Source organism: Ischnura elegans, chromosome 12 (assembly GCF_921293095.1).
Source record: "Ischnura elegans chromosome 12, ioIscEleg1.1, whole genome shotgun sequence".
Taxonomy (NCBI): Eukaryota; Metazoa; Arthropoda; class Insecta; order Odonata; family Coenagrionidae; genus Ischnura; species Ischnura elegans.
Genome location: NC_060257.1, coordinates 67,187,083 through 67,211,662, shown reverse-complemented (window position 1 = coordinate 67,211,662; position 24,580 = coordinate 67,187,083). Strand labels below are relative to the sequence as shown.

General features: G+C 37.4%; 1 protein-coding gene across 2 annotated transcripts in view; it reads right to left on the bottom strand.

Moving 5' to 3' along the window:
• Nucleotides 1-4,422: 4,422 nt before the first annotated feature.
• LOC124169093 (aquaporin AQPAe.a-like) overlaps nucleotides 4,423-24,580 on the bottom strand; it is a 100,938-nt gene continuing 80,780 nt past the window's right edge. Inside the window, exons 3-8 of one of the 2 annotated variants that reach the window (XM_046547575.1) lie at nucleotides 14,941-15,186; nucleotides 11,431-11,574; nucleotides 9,974-10,180; nucleotides 9,037-9,117; nucleotides 7,342-7,488; nucleotides 4,423-5,109 (exon numbers count right to left, since the gene is read on the bottom strand). In XM_046547575.1, coding sequence (XP_046403531.1) covers nucleotides 7,348-7,488; nucleotides 9,037-9,117; nucleotides 9,974-10,180; nucleotides 11,431-11,574; nucleotides 14,941-15,153 — 786 coding nt within the window. In that variant the 5' untranslated portion in view covers nucleotides 15,154-15,186 and the 3' untranslated portion in view covers nucleotides 4,423-5,109; nucleotides 7,342-7,347. The remainder of the gene's footprint in view (nucleotides 5,110-7,341; nucleotides 7,489-9,036; nucleotides 9,118-9,973; nucleotides 10,181-11,430; nucleotides 11,575-14,940; nucleotides 15,187-24,580) is intronic. The other variant, XM_046547574.1, reaches the window with a different exon arrangement.

Genomic DNA, 24,580 nt, shown 5'->3' with positions numbered 1-24,580 from the left:
CAAAACAAACTGTTCAGTGAAATGAACCATTTGAAAAATGAAAAGTTCTCTAGCACTCCCTCTTCACTGGTTGTTTGCTCTGCGCTCCTGCGTAAAATGGCCATGCATCCTGGTTTGGCCGGGACAGTCCCAGTTTAGACTGCTTTTGAGGGTGTCTCATCGGTTTAAAAAAATTCTGTATAATATCACAGTTTCGTGCAAAAATTATGGGAAATGATATATTTATATTAACATGTTGTCTATGCATGGCGAGAATTCTCGTCATTTTTCTGGAGAGTTCTGGATGGATGACAAATATTCTCGTCATTCAGGCAGGTCAACTTATACAATTTTAAAATTTGTTTGGTAATACATCATCAGTTGTTGCTCGTTTATTATTATATACTGACATCATAATGACTGATTGGGTCAAGTTAAATTTTAAACATTAGCTTTTAAACCATGTTTAACCCAAAGGCAATTCGCCCAAATTGACGCATAATTTTGATCTCAACGCCTCAACCCAGGTATGTCGTTCCCCTGCATGAAAATACCCTAGTACTCAACGTGTTAATAGTTAATAACAGAAAGAAAGCACATTACGGCATTAAGAGTTTATAAAAATAAGTATCTTAGCAACTTAAATCTTCAAAAATCAAATAGTGGCATTGTCAAAGAACAGAGTCAGCTTGGAACCAAATGCTGCAGCAATGATGGCAGTGGGCCGTAGGAATTTGGACTTCACTGGAAACCCTCCACTACCTCCCTCCTCCGGGGACTAAGATGTCAGTACTCTTTGATGATACCCTTTTAGTAGGCACATGGACCACATAAGTGGCCTGTAGCAGTGGTGCAGCGAGGGGGAGTTTTGGGGGTTAAACCCCCCCCCCCCAGAGCTCACAGAAATTTTTAAGTTAAATCTATTTTACTTAATTGGATTAATATTGCTTATAGTATAGTGTGAGGATTAATGAAATATCCCTCAGAAGACCGTAAAAATCACCATTTTGAACCATTTATCTTAATTTTTTCCGGCGGAAGGCCGCCACACCTCCGCCACTCACCCTGGTGGGTATGCAATACCCTCAAGCCCCCCAGTATTAGTTGTGCCTGAAAACCCCTCTAGCCTTAATTCCTAGCTGCGCCCCTGGCCTGTAGTGTTTCGTACGTGTGCTGTTTTTTATGTGAAGGCATAATATGCATGTGGTTTTCAGTAACTGTTCATTGTTAAGTCCTCTAAAGCCTCACATAGTTGTTTGTTGGTAATAGGCACATGGTTAGCATTAAATAGAATACAAAAGGAAGCAGGTGTGACTGAGCCATGTGTGTGGCCCACGTGCCTATATTCTGCTCACTTTATGTTTGTGGGTGGGCTTTCATGAGAGCCCGGACACTCTTGGAAGGCTTCGCTACTGAGGAAGGGGTAGTACCGAGAGGGAGAGAAGAGGAGCCAAGTCAACGTTGCCAAATGTACATAGCCACCCTACTTTGTCCATGAAAATGTGTGAGCCATGGATGGTCACAAGGAGTGCTATAGTTGAGGCGGTACTCACCAAAATTTGCCAACAGCTGAACATGTATCCCAACGTCCGCGATTGAAATTTCAAACTCCAACTCTCATATTAGGTCCAAGTTGTGCCGCGAGATAACTCTGAGCAATTAAAAAATCACTTCCAATTTTTCTTCCTGAAATCCATTGGACAATTTATAGTAGGGCTATTTTTTTACAGATTTAAAAAGGTAGTTCAACCGGTACGCTTAAAACGAGTTTGGATTTTAGGGGGTATGTTGTATCGGTCCAACTACAGCACTGGTCGCAGGTATTTTGGCCCTGGTTCTGAGACAATATACCTACTCATTTGGAAGGTATTGAGGGTAATCCTTTTGTAGAAGCCACCATGCTGAATGCTATTGTCATTATAGAATTGTCAGCTACCGTGTTGAATGAGGAACCATCGGTGAAAGGCAAACTTCAAGACATACAAGGAGAATGCGTGAGGTTTGGCAACATGCTCCACGAGCAGATTCATAATGTTAATTCGACGGAGGTCTTTGAGCGACTGACTGAGGCAACGCCTGCTGTTTGCTGATTGGCAAAGTCACATGTCGAGAAACTATCCCTCCCCTCATCCCCGCTTGCTTTGGTCACAGCAGCTCACCCACAAAGATAAAATGAACAGAGAATAACAGTGTAACACTTATATGTTGGTATCACCTATAGCTATACAGCAATTTTAGTAGGATATTTGTCTACTTTGATTAAAAGCAAACGTTTATGTTACCTTTATGGGCACCTTGGCAAGTGGCGAGTGACCTGCTAGCTAACCTCTGCAGGGGAGGTGGTGGGGATGTAAGCGATCTAAAGCTCTATCTTTACATGTGACCAAGCTTAACCCCTCTCCCTGAAGTAGTAGGAGTGGGGATTCCTGGTGTCAGGGGGGCAGCTAGGAATTAAGGCTGGGGGTGGGGGGGTTAGGTGCAGCTAATACTGGGGTGTGTGGGGGTATGGAATACCCACCACGATAAGTGGTAAGTGCGAGATCAACACGTTGCGTGCGGATGGCGAGAATTCTCGTCATTTTTTTCCCGAATGTTCCGGATGGATGACGAAGATTCTCCTCATTTAGGCACGTCAACCTAAAAAATTTTAAAGCGTACATTACGTATTAGTTCGTATGTTTTCAGTTGTTGTTCGTTATTCATAATGAACTGATGCATCATAACGTTTGATAGGATAAAGTTATATTCTAAACATTAGCTTTTTAACCATGTTTAAACCAAAGGAATTACGCCCTGATAGGCACATATTTCCAATCTCAGCGTTCCTCGGTATTTAAATACCCTGGTATGCAACGTGTTAATAAATTGCGGAATTTTAAGATAAATGGTTCAAAATGGTGAGTTTTACAGCTTTCTGAGGGATATTTTATTACACTATTCTATCAGTAATATCAATTTAATTAAGTAAAATGGGTTAAACTTAAAAATTTCTCTGAGCTCTGGGGGGTTTATTCCCCTAAATCCCCCATCGCTGCCTGGTGGTGCCTACCGTTTATTGAAAGTACAGTGACTCTTCTTCAGGGTTCCTTTTCTCTTAGCTTGACTGACACACGGGTATGTACAGACAGTGTGTCTCGCTTGCCTGGAGCATTTAGATGTGTGCAAATCATCCTCTTTGCCGACTCGCAAAATAGTTGATGGGATTTGAAGTGTTCCGTGTTCATTTTCTATAATACGCTGGGAATAATCGGTCCTGTTTGTCCGACAGTTTTTCAAGGTAAATTTTCTTTTTATTGAGCTTATTTTATATTTACTTGTAATCGCTTTTATTTGCCCTTTTTCTAGCAGAGTTATGGGTTTTGCCTCGCATTTGTTGACTTTGTGAAGAATACTTAAATTAATTTTACAAAATATTCCTACATACTTCCATTTTTGTCCTTAGAGCTCACTTATTTCTTGGAAGCGATTCTTATGCCATTCAATAAAAGATTATGACGAGACATTATTCAAGATGATGGCATTCAGAAATGGCTGAAGGAGGAATCGATGGACTCAGAAATCTGATTGAGGGAGGAAGAATACTTGTGAAGAAGATATCATTCAAGATAGTGAACCTGATTCTTCCTCAGAGTTAGAGGTTACATAGTTAACATGAAACCATCCAAGGAGAAGACAAAGAATCAGATGCCAAAGACTGCATTGGTGAGTTTAGGCCAGCTGAGTTTTATCATGAGAAGGACATAATTACAGAATAGAATGAGAGCGAACCAAATTTAAGGGCTAGGTGTCGCAAGCATTTTACTTGTAACTGAAGTCTCTGGGTCAAAAGGATTTGCTAGTGAAGTGAAATCAGAATTAGATTCTTTGCAGCTATTTCTTGATGAGAAATTGTTTGAAATTATTAGATACCAAGAATACAAATTTATATATCAAGAAAGTCAAGTGTATGTTTGAAAGAGAAAAGGATGCACATTCTTTAGATGAAATTGAAATTAAAGCCTTGATAAACTTACCTTACCTTTTAGGGGTCTTAAGGAGATGAGACAAAATGTTTCCCAATTATATATTTGTCCTGTATGGAACAATTCACAAGGAAGTGGTGTTGAAGCTTGCTACCCGGATGTGACCTTTGACGCAGATCTGATGCCATTCCATTGTATGTGAAAGATAGGGTGAGGTATCTCTAAGCAGCCTTGATTTTTTTCAAGTACACAATTTCTTTTGTAGATGAAGATTAAAGGTCAAAAGTTTTATATCAAACATTTAATGAGTATCCTTTTTTAAACATTTATCAATTTACAAGATTGAAATACATAATCATCAATTCATGGAAAACATATCGAAAAAAACAATTGCATGCAGGGCATTTAAGATATAAATTCTAATAATGATGATGACTATTATGTGTAAATGCAATTACATGATTCCGCCTTTTTAGGTGGGTTTATTATTAAAAAATTGATACAAGATGCAAAAAGTGATTCACTGCAATAAGCAAAATGTCTTTTCCTCAGCTTCCTTTACAATGTTATATGGTCATGGTCTTTTCTTTTTCGAGTTTCAAAAACACCAGCCATAAATTAATTACCTAATCAATGGAGTGAAATATGTTGAGAAACCTTCCCCGAGATGCTTTAAATAATTCTCCATTTCTTCTGAAAAATCTTAAGAGATGACAAGCTTATATCGATGATGCGCAGAATCACAGCAATCCAAACCTGATTAACTTTTAATTTTAAGATGAGTTTGATAATGAAAGTCTTGAAATCACTGCAGAGTATGGGATGATTTGCAGCTTCCAGAATTTCAGATCGTCTTATCAATAACGATGAAAACATTCCTGTTCACTTTTTTTCCTCATTTGTGCACAGCTTCTCTAATGTACTAACTCTCTTGCTAACGTCCTTGCTTCAAAGGTCCCATATATAATCCTTTTGGCTTTTTGCAGCATCTTGCTGGTCCTTGGCAGTGATTTATGCAGTTTCTTCGTTAGGAGAAAGGAATTGGGGATGGGAGAGGATGATAATTATGGGCAAAGGTTAATCATGAAGTTCAAATGAAAAGGGTTGGGATTCACTTGGGATTTTTTCAAGCGTTATCTGCACCCTTCTTGACGTTGATGAGTTGAAGCTGGAAGAGGACAGGCAAGAAATAATTAGTGAACTTGTACATATCATTTAACCATTCATCTATGCAATGCTTTTTGCCAAATAAGCTGACTTGTGAAACTTTAAACTTCTTTATATTACGTGATATAAACTTCTTTATATATGTATGGTACGTGATACTTGCCAGGCTTACTGTGGGGCGTCCATGAATTACGTGAGGCAATTTTGGCGATGTTTGCCCTCCCCCCCTTCCCACTTAGTGAGATATCGTGAGATATAGCTTGACCCCCTCCCTCGAATCTCATGTGAGATTGTTCAAAATGCGTATTTTCAGTGTAAATGCATTAATCTATGCTTCATTATGTTGTATTTATTAACCTTTTGTCAGATGCAATGTTGGAATGGCTGAGTTCGGGGGCAATGTGCCTGACAGGCACAGATGCGAAAAAATATTATTAACTCTTAGCATGGCTCAGTGGTACACCTTAAAAGTTAAAGCCACCATTATAATTATACTCGAACACTTACATGATGTCTTTCATGTTATGCATGTACCCCTTCACATGCCGTCATACGGCCCCGGGCCGATCCAGCAAGGTGCGAATTAACGTACTCTTTAGGCTATTAAGTATTATTGTATGTAATTTATTTTCGCAAGTGAATTCTATAAGATCAGTGTTTTTTATTGTATTATCATATTTATCTATTAATGCTTTCATTTAAGCCATTATTTTGCTTAATTACGCTGAATAATCTGCCACTGCTCTGTCGGCATAAATGCGAAAAGTGAAAGGTCACATCCAGCATGTCAAAACATAAAGCTACTTTAAGCATGAAGGGTCTATGCCACCTACTGGCACGAAGGAATGAAAAAAACTTGCGCTGTGCCTATCAGATCAATTGCACCCGACGGAAGGTTAATAAAACAATTTGTTTAATTATTTTTATTTAAGATTAGTTAAGGCAAATAAATATTTAAGTTTACGTTTTGCTCAATTCAACCCAGTTCTCTTGAAATTTTATTATGTTTCTAGTGGGAAAAAATTAAGGATAGTTGCCAGGACCAGGATGATAATTGTTTGTCTATCTGAGGTGACTTAAGAACTAGCCTTAGTATTGACCATCATGGATCTATATGAGGCAATCACAAATTAGTAAAAAAAAATTGAGGGTTCAGGAAAATAATTAACTAGGCTTCAAATATGCTTTTTAAGCTACCAGCTGAATATTTTTCTGACATCATATCTCAATTAGAGTAATCCTAACCTAATTTTATTATGATTAATGTAGTCGGGCAGGTGAGGACTTTCTCAGAAAATTAAAAAAAAATTAAAAAAGGACTTCAGAGGCTGGTGACAGAGGAGCGTTGTAGAAAAAAAATGTGCATCAGACATTATTCAAGGAAATAAACACAGACTAGCCAGTAACATAGGTTTACAAAGTAACCCACTGGTACATATGAAGTGGAAAAATTCACAGAGGAAAAATCATTTGCCTTTTCTAGAAATTCTTACCATAGTCCCCTGAATTTACATTTGAACTCTATATAAGTCAGTAAATGTACACCACCAGCCAGTCCACAGTTATTACCTTGAATGATAGCTGACGAAAATTGTCTCAATATATTCCTCCCATGTAGCTGTACTTCTCGATCTATATATTATGAGTAAAATAGAGCTTCAATTATTTCTTGTTTGATTAACTGTTCATTAGATCTACTTATTTCCCATCACATCCTTCACAAATTCTTCCGACAATACCCTATTCATTTTTTTCTTTCTTTCTCCTCCTGAAAACAACTTTTTCAATTGAATGGTGGCAGAAGTTGCTGAGAAATCACATTAAAAGTAAAAGATTTCTAAGAATTTAACCTATGAATGGATAATCCATCTTTTTCAATTTATTTGGATAAGATCAGGAGCTTAATGCTTTACGTTGTGGAAATTCACAATAGCAAATACAGAATCATCTCTTTCATATTTACCACTCCTAATTATGTATCTATTCTCAACTGGTTTTGACACATTTCATATAATTCTGCTCAGTTGAGCAGCAGCTGTCTTTGAGCAGAATCTGCTCAGAGACAACTCTTGATAATGACATGAAGTACGTGGAAACTGTTAAAAATATGAAGTAGAGTAGAAAATCACTGTTTTACTCCATTTGTTATCTATTTTTGCTTTCCCTCCATTAGAACAGATAATTGAATCTCTTCTGTACTCAAAATCAAAATGTGTAATTTGTCCTCTGATACCTGATTTCATGGGATACTTGCTTCTTTCTCTTCAGCACGAACAGGCCTGTATTCGCTCTCTTCCTTGTGCTCAGGCTGCATTGCGAAGACGTGCTTGTAAATCAATCCAGCGCAGATACCTCCAAGGGAAGGCCCCAGCCAGTAGACCTGTGGGAGAAAGATTATCGGGTTGAAAAAGTAAATAAATCATGCAGTAATAGTTTAAATTGATGGTGGGCATGTCCCTTTGTTGTTGGTTTCATGGAGTAAATATTGTGGGACTTAATGTAGCTATATAAATAATTTTCCATTCATTATTTTTTAACTTCTCTCATTGATGGAATGAGAATATTTTTAGTGTTGTCGACCTACTCTTTGATGTAAAGCTCTACATGTAAGAAGTGACTTTGTACGAAGCTACCCTAACAGGTGAAAATTTATTTAAACCAACGGTGGAATTCATTATGAACAAATTTTAAAAAATCACCTTTGGTATATTTATGATGAGTATACACCCAAGAATATGGTAATTCTCCTCTAATATAGAACAAAAATAAATAAAAACATATGCTGAGGAGGCTAGTGTAATTATTTGAGAAAACTTTGGTATTTGGCTCTCAAATTCATAAGTGGTGTTTACAGTGTTATATAAATTTATTTACCTGTTCAACGTAATAAAATATTTAAGTGACTTATGTACAGAATGTTGAAATATTTGGAGAGACAGCCAAAAATATTACTGCATAAAGGTTTTAGTAAATGTGCTCAATAATTAAAACTCTGAGTTGTTGTGCATCTGCAATTTCATTATCCAATTTTTTAACCCTTTTGTGCCGGATGTCAGGTGGAGCAGGACGGGCAATTTCATAAGCAGAGCACCTGACGTCGGGTATAGCTGTTGGGGATTTTACAATGCAAACGACCAGACATCGGCTCTAGCGGACGCGAGGGAAGGGAAGTGATCGCTGAGGTAGCAATTGTCTGATGCATTCAGGCTCGGCAGGAGACCCAGCTTAGCAAGTTCTCGGGCTACACCTCAGCAATTCAGCCCGACCCTCCCTCTTATTTATGATCATCCTCACTGCAGGAATCCATCGCTAAGTTATATTTTCAATAGTTTTTCAACAATATATTTTGTTGCATATTACAATTTTTTTATACTTTGAAATGAATTCTTCATTTTGTTCCATGCATAAGAAATGTTTTAATGAAATTTTAGTGTTAAATATAACGGATTTCCGGACTTGTAGTCTTGCTACCTTGCATTTACTAACTTTGTTGTTATAAACACTAGAAACCTGTTTAAAATTCCACAATGCTTAAAAAAATGATAGTAATTCTTCTAAGAGAGTAAATTATTAAAATTCGAAAATAAAATGTTTGGTTGAAAAAAACAGTGGTAAGGCAATAAATTGACTGTGGATTTGTGCTATGATAGGGTTAGAGAGTTTAGTCCAGTGGCCGTAGTAAGGGACGGGTGCTCCATTGAGCTGGGTCCCAAATCTGAGGGACGATAATACCGGCATAACCCTCACTCAAACAAGAGGTCTGTACAGGGAGATTTAAAATATTCTCATGCTAGATGTAGCACGGAAAACGTTTTCCATTTGTAGGCACCGGCAGGCAAGGGTCTAAAAAATATCTCAGTCGCTCAAAGACATGTATCCAGGTCACTTGAATCGTTTTAAACTTAAAATAAGACGTAGATTAACTCACCCAGTGGTGGTCCCAGTGAGAAACAACAACAGCTGAGCCAAATGAACGGGCTGGGTTCATGCTGGAGCCAGTGTAGGGGATCTGAAAATACAAAATCAAATCCAGATAACTATCATCCTCATCAGTAGCACATTCATGCAATATTTTTTAGGGATTCAGGATCAGTTTTATGCTTGGTGAGATAATTTTAAATACAACTCCCCGGTGGTGTAACAATGGGGGGTGATGAGGGGATGGATCCCCTCCCAAAGCCTCAGAGAAATTTAAAAAAATATTTAAAACTATGGACTTTTTTTGATGTATAATGACTGCATCTATTTTAAGTTCAATTTTTAATGCCAAAATGGATAAAATATACTTCCTGGCCTGCCATTTTTCAACAATTTTACCAGATTTTGACAGTGGATGGGAGGGGGTTGCCACCACAGGCCATCCCATTATGCCACTGCAACTCCCTATGATATTTTATGTTTAAAATGAATGTGAAGCAGTGGTGTGAGGACAAAATTATCAGTGGCAAAAAGCAATGTCCTTAAATTATTTGTAAGCAAAATATCACTATGCGTGTTCTTTTTTATTACAAGTTATCATTTACATTTCATTACAATTTTTTTTGTTACAAATTTATATTTAGAAATTTTGAGGCACCAAAATAGATAAAAATGTTATTTGATTATTACGTCATTTGTTAACCAATGCCAAAACAGCATTCCAGCATCATGACACTACCGATATGAAGTTAAAAATTTAAGAAAATGTGATAACTGTAGTAGAAGCATTTTAAGAAACAAAATTATATATTTGACAGGCAGGCAGTAGACTGCTTGGATGCTAAATTTTTTTCATTATCTTAAAAATATATACATATTTTGGAATTAGCTCTACTTTCTAATATATATCAGTTAAATCATTTGAATGCATTTTACTCTGAACTTACAGCAGCCAGATGTCCAAGAAGAATGACAAATCCAATAGCAAGAGGTGCATGGTGTCCAAGGTTGCGTACTGGGTCACACACAGCAAAAACAACCAGGACAAGAATGAATCCAAGAATGAACTCCATGCCAAGTGCCTGTGGTTCCGTGAGGCGAGCATCTGGCCCAGTTGTTCCATAGTTTCCACCAACATTCTCTGGGGTTAGAGCCTGCAACGGAGAAGAGAATTGGGGTGTTAATTGCAGTATGGCTGACTGGCTGATGATCAACATGTAGAGGAGAATTTCAACATTTGCCATTTCCAAAAATTTCCTGAATAAGTGCAGTAATGGTAAAGAATTTTGGATTCGAAATAAGAATGCAGTAATTTTCTTGATGATGAAAAACTTGAGGATTTGCTATTTTCAACTGGAAAAAAAATAATTTTCTTAAGTAAATTGATTCTGCAAAAAATTGTAGAATATTTTAACGTGTTGATTTAAAAGATTATTGAATGTTATAAGCAGTTGAAAAAAACTAATTTTTGGAAATGTTGCTGAAGTACATCCATTTTCCTCAACTGCAGATAGAAGACTGATAAAGAAGAAAGTCCCATGTGAAGTCTTCCATTCATGTGAGTTTATTTGAAACTGTCTATAGTGTTTATTCATAGTACTAGCATAGAGTAAGAATATACTTACTCTATGGTACTAGGCACATAGTTTATAGGTGGACTTGACAGGTCAATCAATAGATTGCACTTAGATTTGGTAGGCATTCTAATTATATTTCAAGTTCCCAGGGCAAAGCAATTTCTTTTTGTCATTGACATTTAATATTACCTCTTTTATATTCCTTCTTGCACTTTATGAGCGGCATAAAGCTAGACATTATTGGTTTCAATTCTTTTTTCAATAATTTATGTGATCATGCTATAATCCATATAATATACTTGAGGGGGGGTGCAAAAGATAATCCCTATAAAAAATAATCAAGTCACATGCAGAGTTAAAGAAAATTTTAATTAAATTTATTACACTCATATACAAGACAATGCCATCTTGTGATATAAAAAAGTTATAATTGTGGTTCTGCAATGTTTGGCAATACCGATGGCACACGCCCCCCTCTGTATCTGCAACTGAATCCACTCTTTCGATACCTCCACTGCACAAATGCTCAACAATCGCCTACCAAATCAATTCTGATCATCTAATCCTACTAGGGCTAGGCCCGAATTAAATTCACTCATCTAGTGGCCCTAGTAGTATCCGATTATCGGATTTAATTTGATGGGAAATTGTTGAGCGTTTGTGCAGTGAAGGTATCGCTTTTTACTTTTCTTAGGGGATATGGAAGAAGTTGTATTTTGGCATGCAGACCAGCTAGTTTTTCCTAATATTATTTCTGTGGTAATTTTCTGGGAAGCCATTGAACTCATCAGTGGGCAAATAAGAATATCCACTGTGTATGTACTTACAATGAGAATTCCTGAGCCAGCAATTGCACCGAGACACTGTGCAATGATGTAAAGAAGTCCTCTCACGATGGTGATGTTGGAAGTGAACACCATGGAGAGTGTGACTGCTGGATTGATGTGCCCTCCACTGACATGGCAAATGCACTGAAATTGAGAGTATAATGGTGAGTGGAGAAATTTAATAATCATTCACATATTTAATCATACATAAATATATAAAATTAACCTTTAAAAAATGCTCTATTTTTAACCTCCTGTTATACTAATGGCAAAATTCATAGTAATTCCCATTGGAAATGCTTTATACTCCTAAAGAGGTGCATGTAATTACTTGCTAGCCAAGGTAAATCTCAAAATTCAGGGGGCACTCTTGTTATGAAGCTACAAGTGCATCTCCAAAAGTGGTTTACCCTCCCCCCTGTACCAATAGCATACATCAGTTGTGCAGCAAGGGTGGGGTTTTCGGGGTTAAAACCCCCCCCCAGAGCTCAGAGAAATGCTTTATTTTAATCCATTTTACTTAATTGGATTTATATTACTAATAGAATAGCGTAAGTATTAACAAAATATCCCTCAGAAAGCCGTAAAACTCACAATTTTGAACCATTTATCTTAAAGTTCCACAATTTATTAATCACGAACCTACCACTTATCCTGGTGAGTATTCCACACCCCAAAACACCCCGGTATTAGTTGCACCTAAACCCCCCCAGCCTTAATTCCTGGCTGCGCCCCTGGCATACATTATTGATGACATTTTTGTGGGGGGGGGATCAAGATCTATTTTCAGTTAAGTTAAGAAATTTTAAATATGGACCCCAACCAGACTTATGATATCCTACATCAAATGTGAAATGTAATACAAATGTGAAATTAAAATATACTTGGAAGTATCGCCAAACTAACTGATAAATAGGTATACATTTATTTAAGTATTTCGTTGTAATCATTATTTGCTTGTGATAGACGATTACGTTACTGATTTCACTGATTTGTCTTGGCCTACAGATAACTTCAAGTCCCTGAATACCATAATTTGCTCGTACAGATTCAGCCACTTATGATAGGTGCACCCAGTGGCGCTGATTCCATGGGGCCTGAGGGGGCCCGAGCCCCCTCAAAGATTCGTTTGGGGGGGCGGAGCCCCCTCAATGTTTCAAGAAAATAATTAAGTTATATTATGCTTTGTGAAATCACAAAAATATATTGGTAATTTTTATTTCCCATGTTTGACAATAGTTACTTTTTAAAAGATATTCAACAATGTGTTAAAACAAATAATTATGAGGTTAAGCAGGTTAACTGAATCAGGTGGTGTGAATTATGATAGTGTTTCGGTGATGCAACACACTTTGAATTTAACCTCTTCCCGGGGCAAGACCTCGGGTATGGGCCCCCCCAATATTTTTTATAAGTCGGCGCCCCTGGGTGCACCCCTTGTGTTGTTATGCCAGTTATAATTGTATGCTTTGCAAGTGAATTGCAATATAGCAATTTCTATGACTCAATTATTCCACATTTTTACTGGAATTGGACAGTTCCCTGGCGGTGCCTGGAGTAGACAATCTTTTTAAGACGTAATTGTAATTTTACTAATTTCTTTTTAAAATCAGTAATTTGTACTCGCACTTTTTGTACGAAGTAACTGTAATTGATCCCAGTTACTTTTCTCGGTACTTTTACCAACACTGCCTGTCCCAGTGGCATAGCAAGACCCCCCCTGAAATATAAAAACACCATTACTTTTCTTTATAAAAGAAAACAAAATATTGGAAAATCATGAATTTGTGAAAGATTTATTTGAAAAATGACGTTTTTTCGATTGTGAAAGGTGTTAAAATTAGTTTAAAACTCCCTACGTAGTACCCTGTTTTTCAAAAACTTTCCCCCTGGTTTTGGACTTCTCCCCGAACGAAATTTCTGGCTACTTCACTGAGCTGTCCCCCTTTTAATTACCCCTTTGAGGACTTTACTGCCTTTGAGAAAATGTAGACAACATAGCAATGGAATGTTGTAGTGGAGCTTACTGAATATTCTATCACAAATATGTGCATCGGGCTCTTAACATTCCTAGGGCTACTTATCGCAATATAATGCAAACTCGCTGAAACAGAGCCCGCTACTCGGATCTTGGGTAGCGTTCTCCGTACAAGGCTTCAATTTCGCAGGAGTACGTATTTGCTCACTGGAATTCTTAAATTCGCTCTGCATCATCTCCTAGGTTAGTACCAATTTCCTTCATATGATCGATAGCTAAATGACGTATGCATTATCACCCAACACTGGGTTTACCTTTGATGATATGCCATTTGGGCTGGCGTAGGACTAGCTTTGAATATCGTTTCGATTTCCTAGGGTGCAACCCGGCCGCATTTGACTGTTCAACCTGTATAAACTTTAAAAGGAACACTCCAGCTCGGCGGTGGGTGTAACATTCCAAAAGCAATATCAGCGATTAGCCCTCTATTCTTGTATGAAAACTCTATAAAATACTTCATACTAAATATAAAAATGTTCATTTTTGTATGTGCTGACGGGTATTCTAAGAAAGTTAGCAAATTCCTCGGAAACATTAGTGAAAAATCTGGAGATACCCGTTAGTTTTTTTTACATTTTACAGCTTTTTATTTGTCATTTTAAATTTAGTCTCGCATATCCTTTACATTATATGTCCAAGGGCCATTATCCGTGATATATTTACTTTTGTTGAGGAAGTATGTTGAAATTATAAAGGAAAATCGGAGGGAGACTCGGAACCGCTAGAGACTCGAAGGCTGCGCGCTAGGCTTGTTATATTGCTCGAGCAATTGAGAATGTTTATCTTTATGCGTTTCATTAGTTGGTTTGTTTACCACATTCTCAGTGTAAAAAGATTACATAAAATAAATAAAATAAACATGTCAGAAGATAGAAGAAAACCTGATGCTTTTTGAAAGGGTTATTCGATTAATCCGGCAACGCCCGACGACACTTACAGGTGACACAGTTCAGAAAACACATGCATACAACAATGTAAACTTAGAGACACGGTATATTTTTTTTTACATTTCTTAGTCTCTTTCAGAGTCACATAATGGAAGATCATGTTGCTTTTGCGACAGAGAAGTCTTCAGTACACCGGTGAATAGAAGCCAGTGAGATGAGGTGCTTGTCACTTGGCATGGAAACTGATGGATTAGGTCATTTTAAATATTTTTTATATATTTTATTGCCGTTTAAAGTCCAACTAATTCAATAAATGGATAATAGAACCGTAATACACTATTAAATTATGTAAGCCGTTAAGTTTTCAATTTTCATAGTATTTTTTCTTACGACATTGCAATTTTTTATTAATGTTTATGCAGTGTTTAAGAGCCAACTTATATAGCGTCAGAATCCATTTCCGGGCAGTCAATTTCTTTAAAGTCTCCGGGGTAGCACCCATAAATTCCTCGGTAGAGGGGCCCCCATCGAGAGCCCCAGCCCAGGGCCCAGAGCAATCACCCCAGACCGCCCCTGATTGCATACCTGGATGATGGACGCGGCGGCGAGGCCGAAGGCGAGGGCAATTTGAATGATGTTGGCCGCCCCATCTGGTGACCACTTGTGCACGACCGAAGCGCAGCCGAAGAAGTTGAGGAAGAGAGTGCCCAAGAATTCGGCGAACAGCGCCTTTAGGAGCAGGACACGAGCTCCAGTGGTCAGCTCCTTCACCCCAAGTCGGTCTTTCATGCTAGGCATCTTGGCTCAGGTGGATAGCGACAGCAGTTCAATCTGGAATTGAAAGAAAATAAAAATGACTTCGTTATTAATTTTTCATCACCCTCATTCCGTCTTTGCGCGATACAAGGGCGTACCCAGGATCAAAACTAGAGGGGGGTAAGCCGTGGTCGTTGAGACGTAACTCAGAAATTTTTTTTTAACCAAATTTTTTTGAAAATCATAGCAACGCTGCATTAATTTTTAAAATTATATGCTCGAAAAAAATATATTTTCATTTTAATTACGCGTTTTATAATAACATCACTTTTCATGAATTCAAATAAAATTTGTTCAAAATTTCCGAAATGAACTAAATATTCTATTGCTTCTAGGGGGGGACAGTTGCCCCCTCCTGCCCCCCGCTGGGTACGCCCATGATGCGATACATGTTTATCAAGTATTTCGTCAGAAAAACTCTCGGAGACTCGTCGATACGATTCATGTTTTTCAAATATTTCGTCGGAAAAACTTAAAAGAGTGAACTTTGAGTGCAATAATAATAGTTTCCTAGTAGGCTTCTGCGGGAATTTTGACCGTTGGCAGTGATTTCACCAACTGAACTTCAGTGGACCTGAGGAAAACAACTAGAACTTGGAAGAAATATTGTCCATAAAAATGGATAAACGCGGTAGGAAACCCGGAAGACTCACTAACTACTGGAATAATAATCTCTTAAAATGGGAATGACGTTCTCCACAAGCAATCATAAGAAACGATAAAATAAGATAAATATTTTTCAGGACGTAGACGTATAGGCACTGGTTTTTTCCCCAATCATTCAATGGAAGGGGACTACGGAGAGGAAGTATTAGTCTATGTAGGTTCGAAGATTTTCGCGGCGTTGATCAAATGATCTCTGAAAACCCGAAAAGAATGCAGAGATCAGTATCAGTCTATGCCGCAAGGGCGTACCCATGATCATAACTAGGGGGGGGCAAGCCATGGTCTAGAGGGGGGTAAGCCATGGTCTAGGGGGGGTAAGCCATGGTCCAGGGGGGGCAAGCCATGGTCTAGGGGGGATGTAAGTCAAGTTGTGACATTTTAGCATGGAAAAGGTGAATGAAACCAATATTTAAGAAAATTATAACAGCGCTTTGTTAGTTTATGAGATTATTTCCTTGAAAAAATATTTTAATTTAGTTACATATCTTATATTAATGCATATCATTTTTCGTGGGTTTAGAGAAAATTTGTTGAATACTTTCGTTTCAAATCAGTACTGATTTTGCTTAAAGGCTTTTGCGATTTTTGCTTCTAGGGGAGGGCAGCTGACCCCCTCCCCTCCTGCCCCTCGATGGGTACGCCCATGCTGTGTCGTTGAAGGTGGATTTTTGTTGCCTCTCCGGGCTTATTTAAATCGGCTCTCAAGATCACGCGATCGAGATTCTAAATTTCGGAAAACAGCCCTCCCGTTTATAATTTTTTTGAATTATTGACGAAGGTAATAGTTTGAGAAACATATTTTTCTGTTACGCTTATTTCACGTAAGAACTGATTTTCTGAAAAGAACCGTAGAAATTTTTCGATTAATCGATATTTTGGTTCAAATTACTATTTTTGTTAAAAAATCGAGCTTTCCATCTCGATTAAAATCAAGTAATCAAAAAATCGACTTCTACCGACATTTTTCCATCACTCGGTGGGAGTGAAGACGTGGAGTAATTTATTTTATTTTAGGGTATGTCGGAAGTTTTCACCTGGGATTCGAACGCAGAACCCCTTAGTCAGAAGTCGGGGAAGTAAGTGCTCTAATAATTTGGCTACCACGCTCCCCTCATGGTAATCATTTCAGTAAATATGATATAATTTTCGATGAGATTACTGAAAGGAAATTTGTTCTCGTCCGCAATAGTTATTCCGCTGAGTAAGAAAGGGAGAAAATGCAAAATGGGATAGACCTTGACCGTGAAAATGAAATCAAGGTCCATTACAGTTGTGAAATAGTTTTTATTACGGTAGTTAATGACTTTAATGGAAAGTAGTGCCCCTGACATAGAAGCGTCATTATCGAGATGTGTCCAATGAATAAATTTTTAACGGATATTAAATTTAAAATTGAAAGTTTGACATTCCAGATTAATTATATCGTTTGTATTAAATATATGTATATTGATGCGAATGTGTCGTATTGATTTTATCCACCCTAAGGATATTGTTGGTTAAATATACTAACGTTTGCTACCATTTTCTGAATTCTGGATGAATTAGTGAAAGCTTACTTTATGAACAATTAGGTACTCCACGTATTTGGAGGATGTGATACACCTTTCGGACTTTTTGTTTTTTAAGAAAAAAATAGAATAACTAGTGTAGGATTTCGCAACGATGCCAAAAGACAGAAAAACGCGCCGCGCAACACCCAAAAATACCTTGCATGAGGATGAACCGAATATTGCTTTAGTGATTATGTTATTTGTGCCGCAGGTTACTGTTCCCTGGTCATAATTATTATTCAGTATGCTTGAAAATATTGTAATGCGCAATGAATTTAAAAAAGGCAACATAAGGGCCCGACTTACACACAAAGAACAGATTATTACGGCCGTAAAAGTTTAAAAAATACGTAAATAAGATTAGGTCAGCAGCTAATAAGAAAGCAGGGGGGTAGTTTTGTCAAAGTAAACTTCGGATTTTTTACTTAAAATGTTGATGAGTAAATAAATGTACGTAATTATTAATAGTGTGTTCATTTTTTAGAATTAGTAATTGGAAAAGTTGGCTCAAGCACGTATCTGTCATTGAGTTTAGGGCGAAGAAACCCAACTTAATGTAAATGGATCAGAAAGGGGTTATTGCAATTGTATAATGAATTCCTGCAAGTGGCGGATCCAGAATAGGGACAAGGGATATCCTACCAGCTGTAGTGGGGGTCCGAAAAAAATTACCATTCTATCTAGCGTAAATTGGATACCCAAGGGGGAGGCTATAGCCCAATTACACCCCCCCCCCCATAGAACCGCCACTGAATCCTGCTTAATATTAGTTTGTTCGTTAGTTTATAGTTATTAATAGTTTGTTCATTGTTTAGAATTAGTAATTGGAAAAGTTGGCTGAAGCACGTATCAGTCATTGGGTTCTGAGCGAAGAAATCCAATTGAACATAAATGGAACAGTAAGGGACTATAGCCATTGTATCATGAATTCATGCTTATTATTAGTCTGTTCATGAGCTTATAGACAGTGCTGTAGTTGGGGCGGTACGGGCCGGTACGGTGTATCTCCCTAAAATCCAAACTCGTTGTAAGCGTAAGCGTTATAAGGTTAAACTACCTTTTTACATATGTAAAAAAATAGCTATCCTGTAAATTTTCCATAGGATTTCAGAAAGAAAAATCGGAAATGATTATTTACTTGTTCAGAGTTATCTCGTGGCACAACTTGGAACTAACATAATAGTTGTAGTTCAACATTTCAATCGCGGCCGGATGTATAATACATGTTCAGCTGTTGGTAAATTAGGGTGAGTACCGCCTAAATTTTTTCCCAAATAGAGCTCTGCTTATAGTTATTTTTAGTTTGTTCTCTACTTATTGTTAGTAAAACTAATTGGAAAAGTTGGCTACAGTACGTATCACTTCATTGAGTTCAGGGTGAAGAAATCCGATGTAAATGAACCAGCAAGGGGTTATACTCGATGCAATTGTATCATGAATTCCTGCGTAACGAGCGCTGGAATGCGGGTGATGTTAAAGGTAGTAAAACGCCTGTTCATTTCGCGACCGGCCTTTATCTCGGGTACTACTTTGCTAGCGCACTCAAATGTGACAATTACTCTGTCACGATTCTCTCCGTGCGGCATGCATGCATGCATGTAGAGGGGCCACGGGGTTATGTGCGGGGGTTGGGACTGGACTCTGAAAGCGTCCCACAAGAAGGAAGAAGCTCGTTGACTCTATTAGAAATTAACCGCAGGACACTCTTGCCGGGGTCCCAACAATCGCTTTCTCCCAATCCTCAATGCAGATCGCGCCACTTGACACTGCTTTATATGATGACGGCTTGAAAATGAATCTTCGCCGCGTCGCGTTCGTTACGAGAGGCAGAAAGAAAGCACCTTTTGACGACCCCTTGAATCCCTTCGTCTTGGCTTGACTATAGGCAGCGCACAATGGAGAGAAAGAGAGAGAGAGGGTGTCTTTTCTTCTCGTGGGATCGAATGACATCCTTTATGAGGGCATTGATGATATCGTGTGGATCTCGTTTTCTACGGATCATCTGATAGGACCAAACAGACGACCTTGCGTCCGTGTCGATTACGTCTCTGAATGGACTTTTCAAGGATTCGTCAGAGACTGACAATGAGGAATGTGAGGATTGTGAGGAATGAGTCGCTTTTTGTGACTAACTCGTGTTATTTGAGGGTTTTGTGCCGAATACTCGTATTGAAGTATGCATTGAATAGGTTATGTGTAGTAAAGTCCCACACAGAAAGATTTCACTTGGGATAACTTAAATCATTATCAATCAGACCAATTCAGGCTCATTCCTTCAACTAAATAAAAAACCGCAGTACTTACGATTATTTTTCCTATCTATTAATAACTAATCTAAATGCATTGATATGGTTTCATTTCAAGACAATTTTTAGTTTTCTCTCAACTAATGACTATCCTAAGTCGAGCTATACCATGTTATATCTGGAAATAACTTCACTTTTAAATGTTTCAATGCAATTTTTTTATCGGCCTAAGTTTCTCACATGCAGCCAAAAATTTGCTTTTTGGGGCCTTGAATGGAATGCGGGTTGCGCATACTGGTTATCTACTGTCAGTGTGCACGAATCGGAATACCATAAATTTCATTAAAGAAGCTATTTATTTCGTTTGTATAATGCTAGAATTAGTTATTTAAATTTTGTTTATATCAAAGTGGCTGTCTACTCACATTCCACCTCCCTGGAGGCTTAGCAGTAAGTATTACCATGAATCTATGTTTTTTATTCTCCACAACGATAATGGTGTAATTAGCAACGTGATATGTTGAATGACAAAAGAATTATGATTGTATTTTTTCCTTTGGATTTGTTTAAGTAACAGTTGGTGAAAATAACTTACAAAAAAATGTAATGCGCTTTTAAAAGTAGGTTCCAGTTGAATCACCAGTGATTTTCATGGCTTAGGGTCGCACAATATGATGACAGGGTGTTTTTCAATAATCTTTATGTCCATTTCCCATCGAGTGAGTTCCTTCTCTAGTGCCAGCATTTTCTTTATCTTTGGTATGCTTCCAATCATTATTGGTAGTTTCTTAAAATTTGTTTGCAGTTCGAGCCAGTCTCTTTTTAAGCTCTCCAATAGCTTCTTTCTGGTTTCTCCTTCTATGCAATATTACTGACTGTCTCCATTCCTCTGTTTTCTTTTCACTGGCCATCTTCTTTTCTTTTTTTCATGATTTTCATTAGTGTCATTCTATGAAATGTAACTATGAACGATTTTGTTTACATATCATCATGTAAACTCGCATGGGAATCTCTGTCAGACCGTAAATTGAAAAATAGGCTAAGCAATTCAGATAAATTCAAGAGCAGTGTCTTTTCTAACGAAGTTAGCCATATCTTACGAACGCCATCATACTACGGAAGATCAGATCATATAAATAAAATAAGAGAGATAGACTGTTGAACAGACAGATTTAAAATGTCTTTTTTTCCATGATCAATAAGAGATTATAACGCCAGCGTTAGAACTCACACATAGATTAGATTACTTGTAGTGTAGCCTACTAACTTATGTTTAACCCTTAACCGGTGACGTGCGGTCTGAGAGACCACTGCGTTTCTAAAATTATGAATATTTTCAAAATTAATATTTCAAAATATCTATAATTCTCGTTAGCTTCATAATTTTGCATAACGAGGACAAGCAAAACAATAACAATGGCATTGCAACATTTTATGAATTTTTGATTTATTGCGGTCTCCAAGACCGCACGTCACTGGTAGTGTAACAAATATTTCACGTCCCTGGTTAAGGGTTAACTTATTACATGTTTCTAAATTTTATTATTATTTCTAACAGCATGTAGTAGTATAATTTGTTAGTTTGCGTGACATTTTTGAGACTCAAAATGTCGTTTAAATGGAAGGAAATGAAATGAAGGAAATGCTCTTTCGCCCTCAACAATACTTTAGATCGCCTTAGTAACCACGATGATATAAGCGTCGAGAGATCGTTTTGAATAGAATGACTTACGTAATGGAGAGAAATATGAAATGAATGAAAGATGAACACGTGAAATATAGCCGACTGTACGTATTTCAGTCTGTATTCGAGGATTGTAGCTCCTCCATTTCTAATTATGAGCGTTTGAACGCAGCAAACTTAAGCATATTAAAACAGCATTTTTGGAAAATAAACGGAATGATCCAAAGAAAATAACGTAAGGCCCCAAATATCCCCCTAAGTTACGTGCATACTAGACTTTAACACTTTATCAAGGGTATATTTTTCAAGAGTTGAAACATAGGTCAGATAATTAAAAATATTGAAATAAATACTTACTATTTTCCACGATTGTAACATTTATTGCGACTTTTATAATCGTGGAAAACTACAGCTAATTTTTTCAATGTGGAAAAATCCACTCCATCACGTTTGAGTCTTTGGATTTAATTTGTAAATAAATTTTTTAAAGCATTAATATGTCATTTCCATATACATTTTGATTTTAAATTTAGTTGACCATTAAATTTTTATTTACAGCAAGTTACCCCTCCTCAGGCGATTCAGAAATTTTCTTTTACGAGTCGTATTTCGTTCACAACCGACTTCCAGAGAGCTTCGACTTTTTTTTTTAATTCTTATCCCTCACCGTGTTTTCGCGTTCACGTACGAAAGAATGGAGCGTGGGTCCCAGTGACGTCATTCCTTCGAAACAGGTTTGGTCGTAGAAGGAAAAGGCCAGCGTAGAAGAGTGAGGGGTTGTAGGGTGTGGTTTTGAAGTCTTAAAGCCGGCGGAAGAGTTCCAAAGCAAGCTGAATGGGATGATTCGAATAGTTTTACATATCCGGTGACGTAATCCCATCAATACAAACTCGCGAAACGGTCTCAACACGCTGTTTCACCCGACTGATTGTTGAGGGAGGTGTAAATTCCAACATGGCGCCCTTTGATATTCTCGCACTGCTTCATTATTATAATCGCGGAACAATTTCCCCTAAGCTTGTCTAACTCAAGGTTCACTATCACCATTATCACTGGTCAACAATTCTAAGGTTGGTTTAAGTAATAGTAGCGGGCGGAAATGGTTTATCGTAATGCGGGGGATATCTTTTATCGTAGGAGTAGAAGGAATAAAAAATTTGCTTTGATTAGTTTAAGAATATTGGGACCTGCCAAGGTGATATCTTCACGGAGTCACCCGCAATGCGCAAATTGTGCTAAAAATCCACAGAGAAAAAATCATTCGCCTTAATATTATAATATTGTATAAACGGTAGCACTAGACCGGAAATCAGGGAATCCGGGTTCAAACCCTGGTTAAAGCAAATGATTTTTTCTCCGTGGATTTCTCGCACAAATTGCTTTATTTTCATCAGGCTCTCGTGTTTGAAGATATAGCCTATATGATTGTTCCGTCTTCTCATCAAGGTTTTCGTGATAATTCTCTTTTCCCTTACGCTTCTTATGACTTCCTCATTACTATCTCGGTCGATACATTTGATCCTCATCATTCTGTCGAAGCACCACATTTCGAAGGTGTCTACTCTTGATCTCTCCGCTGCTGTCATTTATCATGCCTCACTTCGTCGAGAGGCATATCTTCTCAAAAAAATAACGTCAAGATTTTTATCATTTTAAAAATGTGTACGTTTTCAACTCAATCATTTTCATCTTGGCAGCTATAAATTTGGCCATTTCATTTTACGCCGCAAAATAACTCTTAAAGATCTATCTTCAATGCTGAAAGTTATCGAAAAGTATGTGCTCCATTACGTTCTAATCGTTTTTATTGAAACTTACATTTATATTTATATATGGGAATTGTTCTTTCCCCTATTTTCTATCCATACCGAAATAAATGGATAAAACTTTTTCACGTGAACTTGTATAGTTAAATAAGCATGAACTGGGTATCGTAACGTATCTACGTCTTCAGGTGTGTAACTATCTAACGAAACCCGGGACGTCCCTATGTAAACATATTGGTGAACCTAACAAAGTTTTATTTTTTCCACAAAGGAAATGTTTCACAAAGATATTTATATAGCTATCAGTTATAACGTACCCATAATTTCAATTCTATTCCGGAATTTATCGTTCAATTCGTTTGCTAATGACATTATTATATACATGTTGTAATATTTCCTGGAGTTAAGGTCAACGTGTTTTATGAAAACAAGTTATAGCCAACGTTTCGATTTATTTTAAACCATCATATTGTAACTAATAAATAGTATAACATGTATTAAACGAGGTCAAGATAAGAAGAGAAAAAAATTATTAAATACTTAGCATATATACGAAGAAAGTACCATTTTCTTCATTTGTAATGGACCTTTTGTTTAAGGTACAGAACCACGGCGCTGACCAAGCGCCAATTTAAACATTAAGGAGGAAAATTCTTTCCGGCGAAACTTTAGCCTTTTACAGCACCTCTGATTGGTATCTTCCTTTTTATGGCATCGAGAAAAACACAGCCGCGTCACTCCAAAGGCAACCATCATCCGAAATTAGACCCTCCCTACGTTTTTGCCTTCCACCTCTCAAAAGATTTTTTTTCTATTCTGACCAATTCGAACCTTTCAATACTCTTTTCTCCCCAAATTCACCAAATCTCTCCTTCGATCTTCGAGAGGAGGGTTATTCGAAACCGTTAGATAAAAATCTCCATTAGGTAAGCATGTGATCGAGTGGTTTGCTCACGAGCTATCCGAGATTTGGATGCGGTTGAATCGCTATAGTGAAAAAAAAGTTCTGCCGCTCCGATCAAATTTGGGGAGGAGATAATGCGGTTTTTATGATTTCAGACACCTCGACAGAATGTCAGAAATAATCCTGCTTTATGTGTGTTGATTTTGCTCAATTATATCGAGAACTATTTCTTTATATCATCAATGAGTATCTGTTAATTTGATCGAACAGATATCTCTAGATGAAAATGACTGCATGAATTTCCATAATTTTTATCCAACTTTAACGATACGTCGTGAAAATCTTTCGCAAATAATTTTATGGCACGTAAACACAAACCCAGAATCACTACTAGTTAATTTACAAATTTACCGCGCGTCTTTGATCTTTACTTAAATATTTCTTTTTACATACATTCCGTAGTTAAGCTCGGGCTATCGCCATTGATATTTCTGACGTCAAACGGTACCGTCGAATGGTCTGATGACTTAAAAGAAGCTCAAGATTTATGCGAGCCCTAAGTTAAAGCAATTATGGCGTAAATAATATGTCAC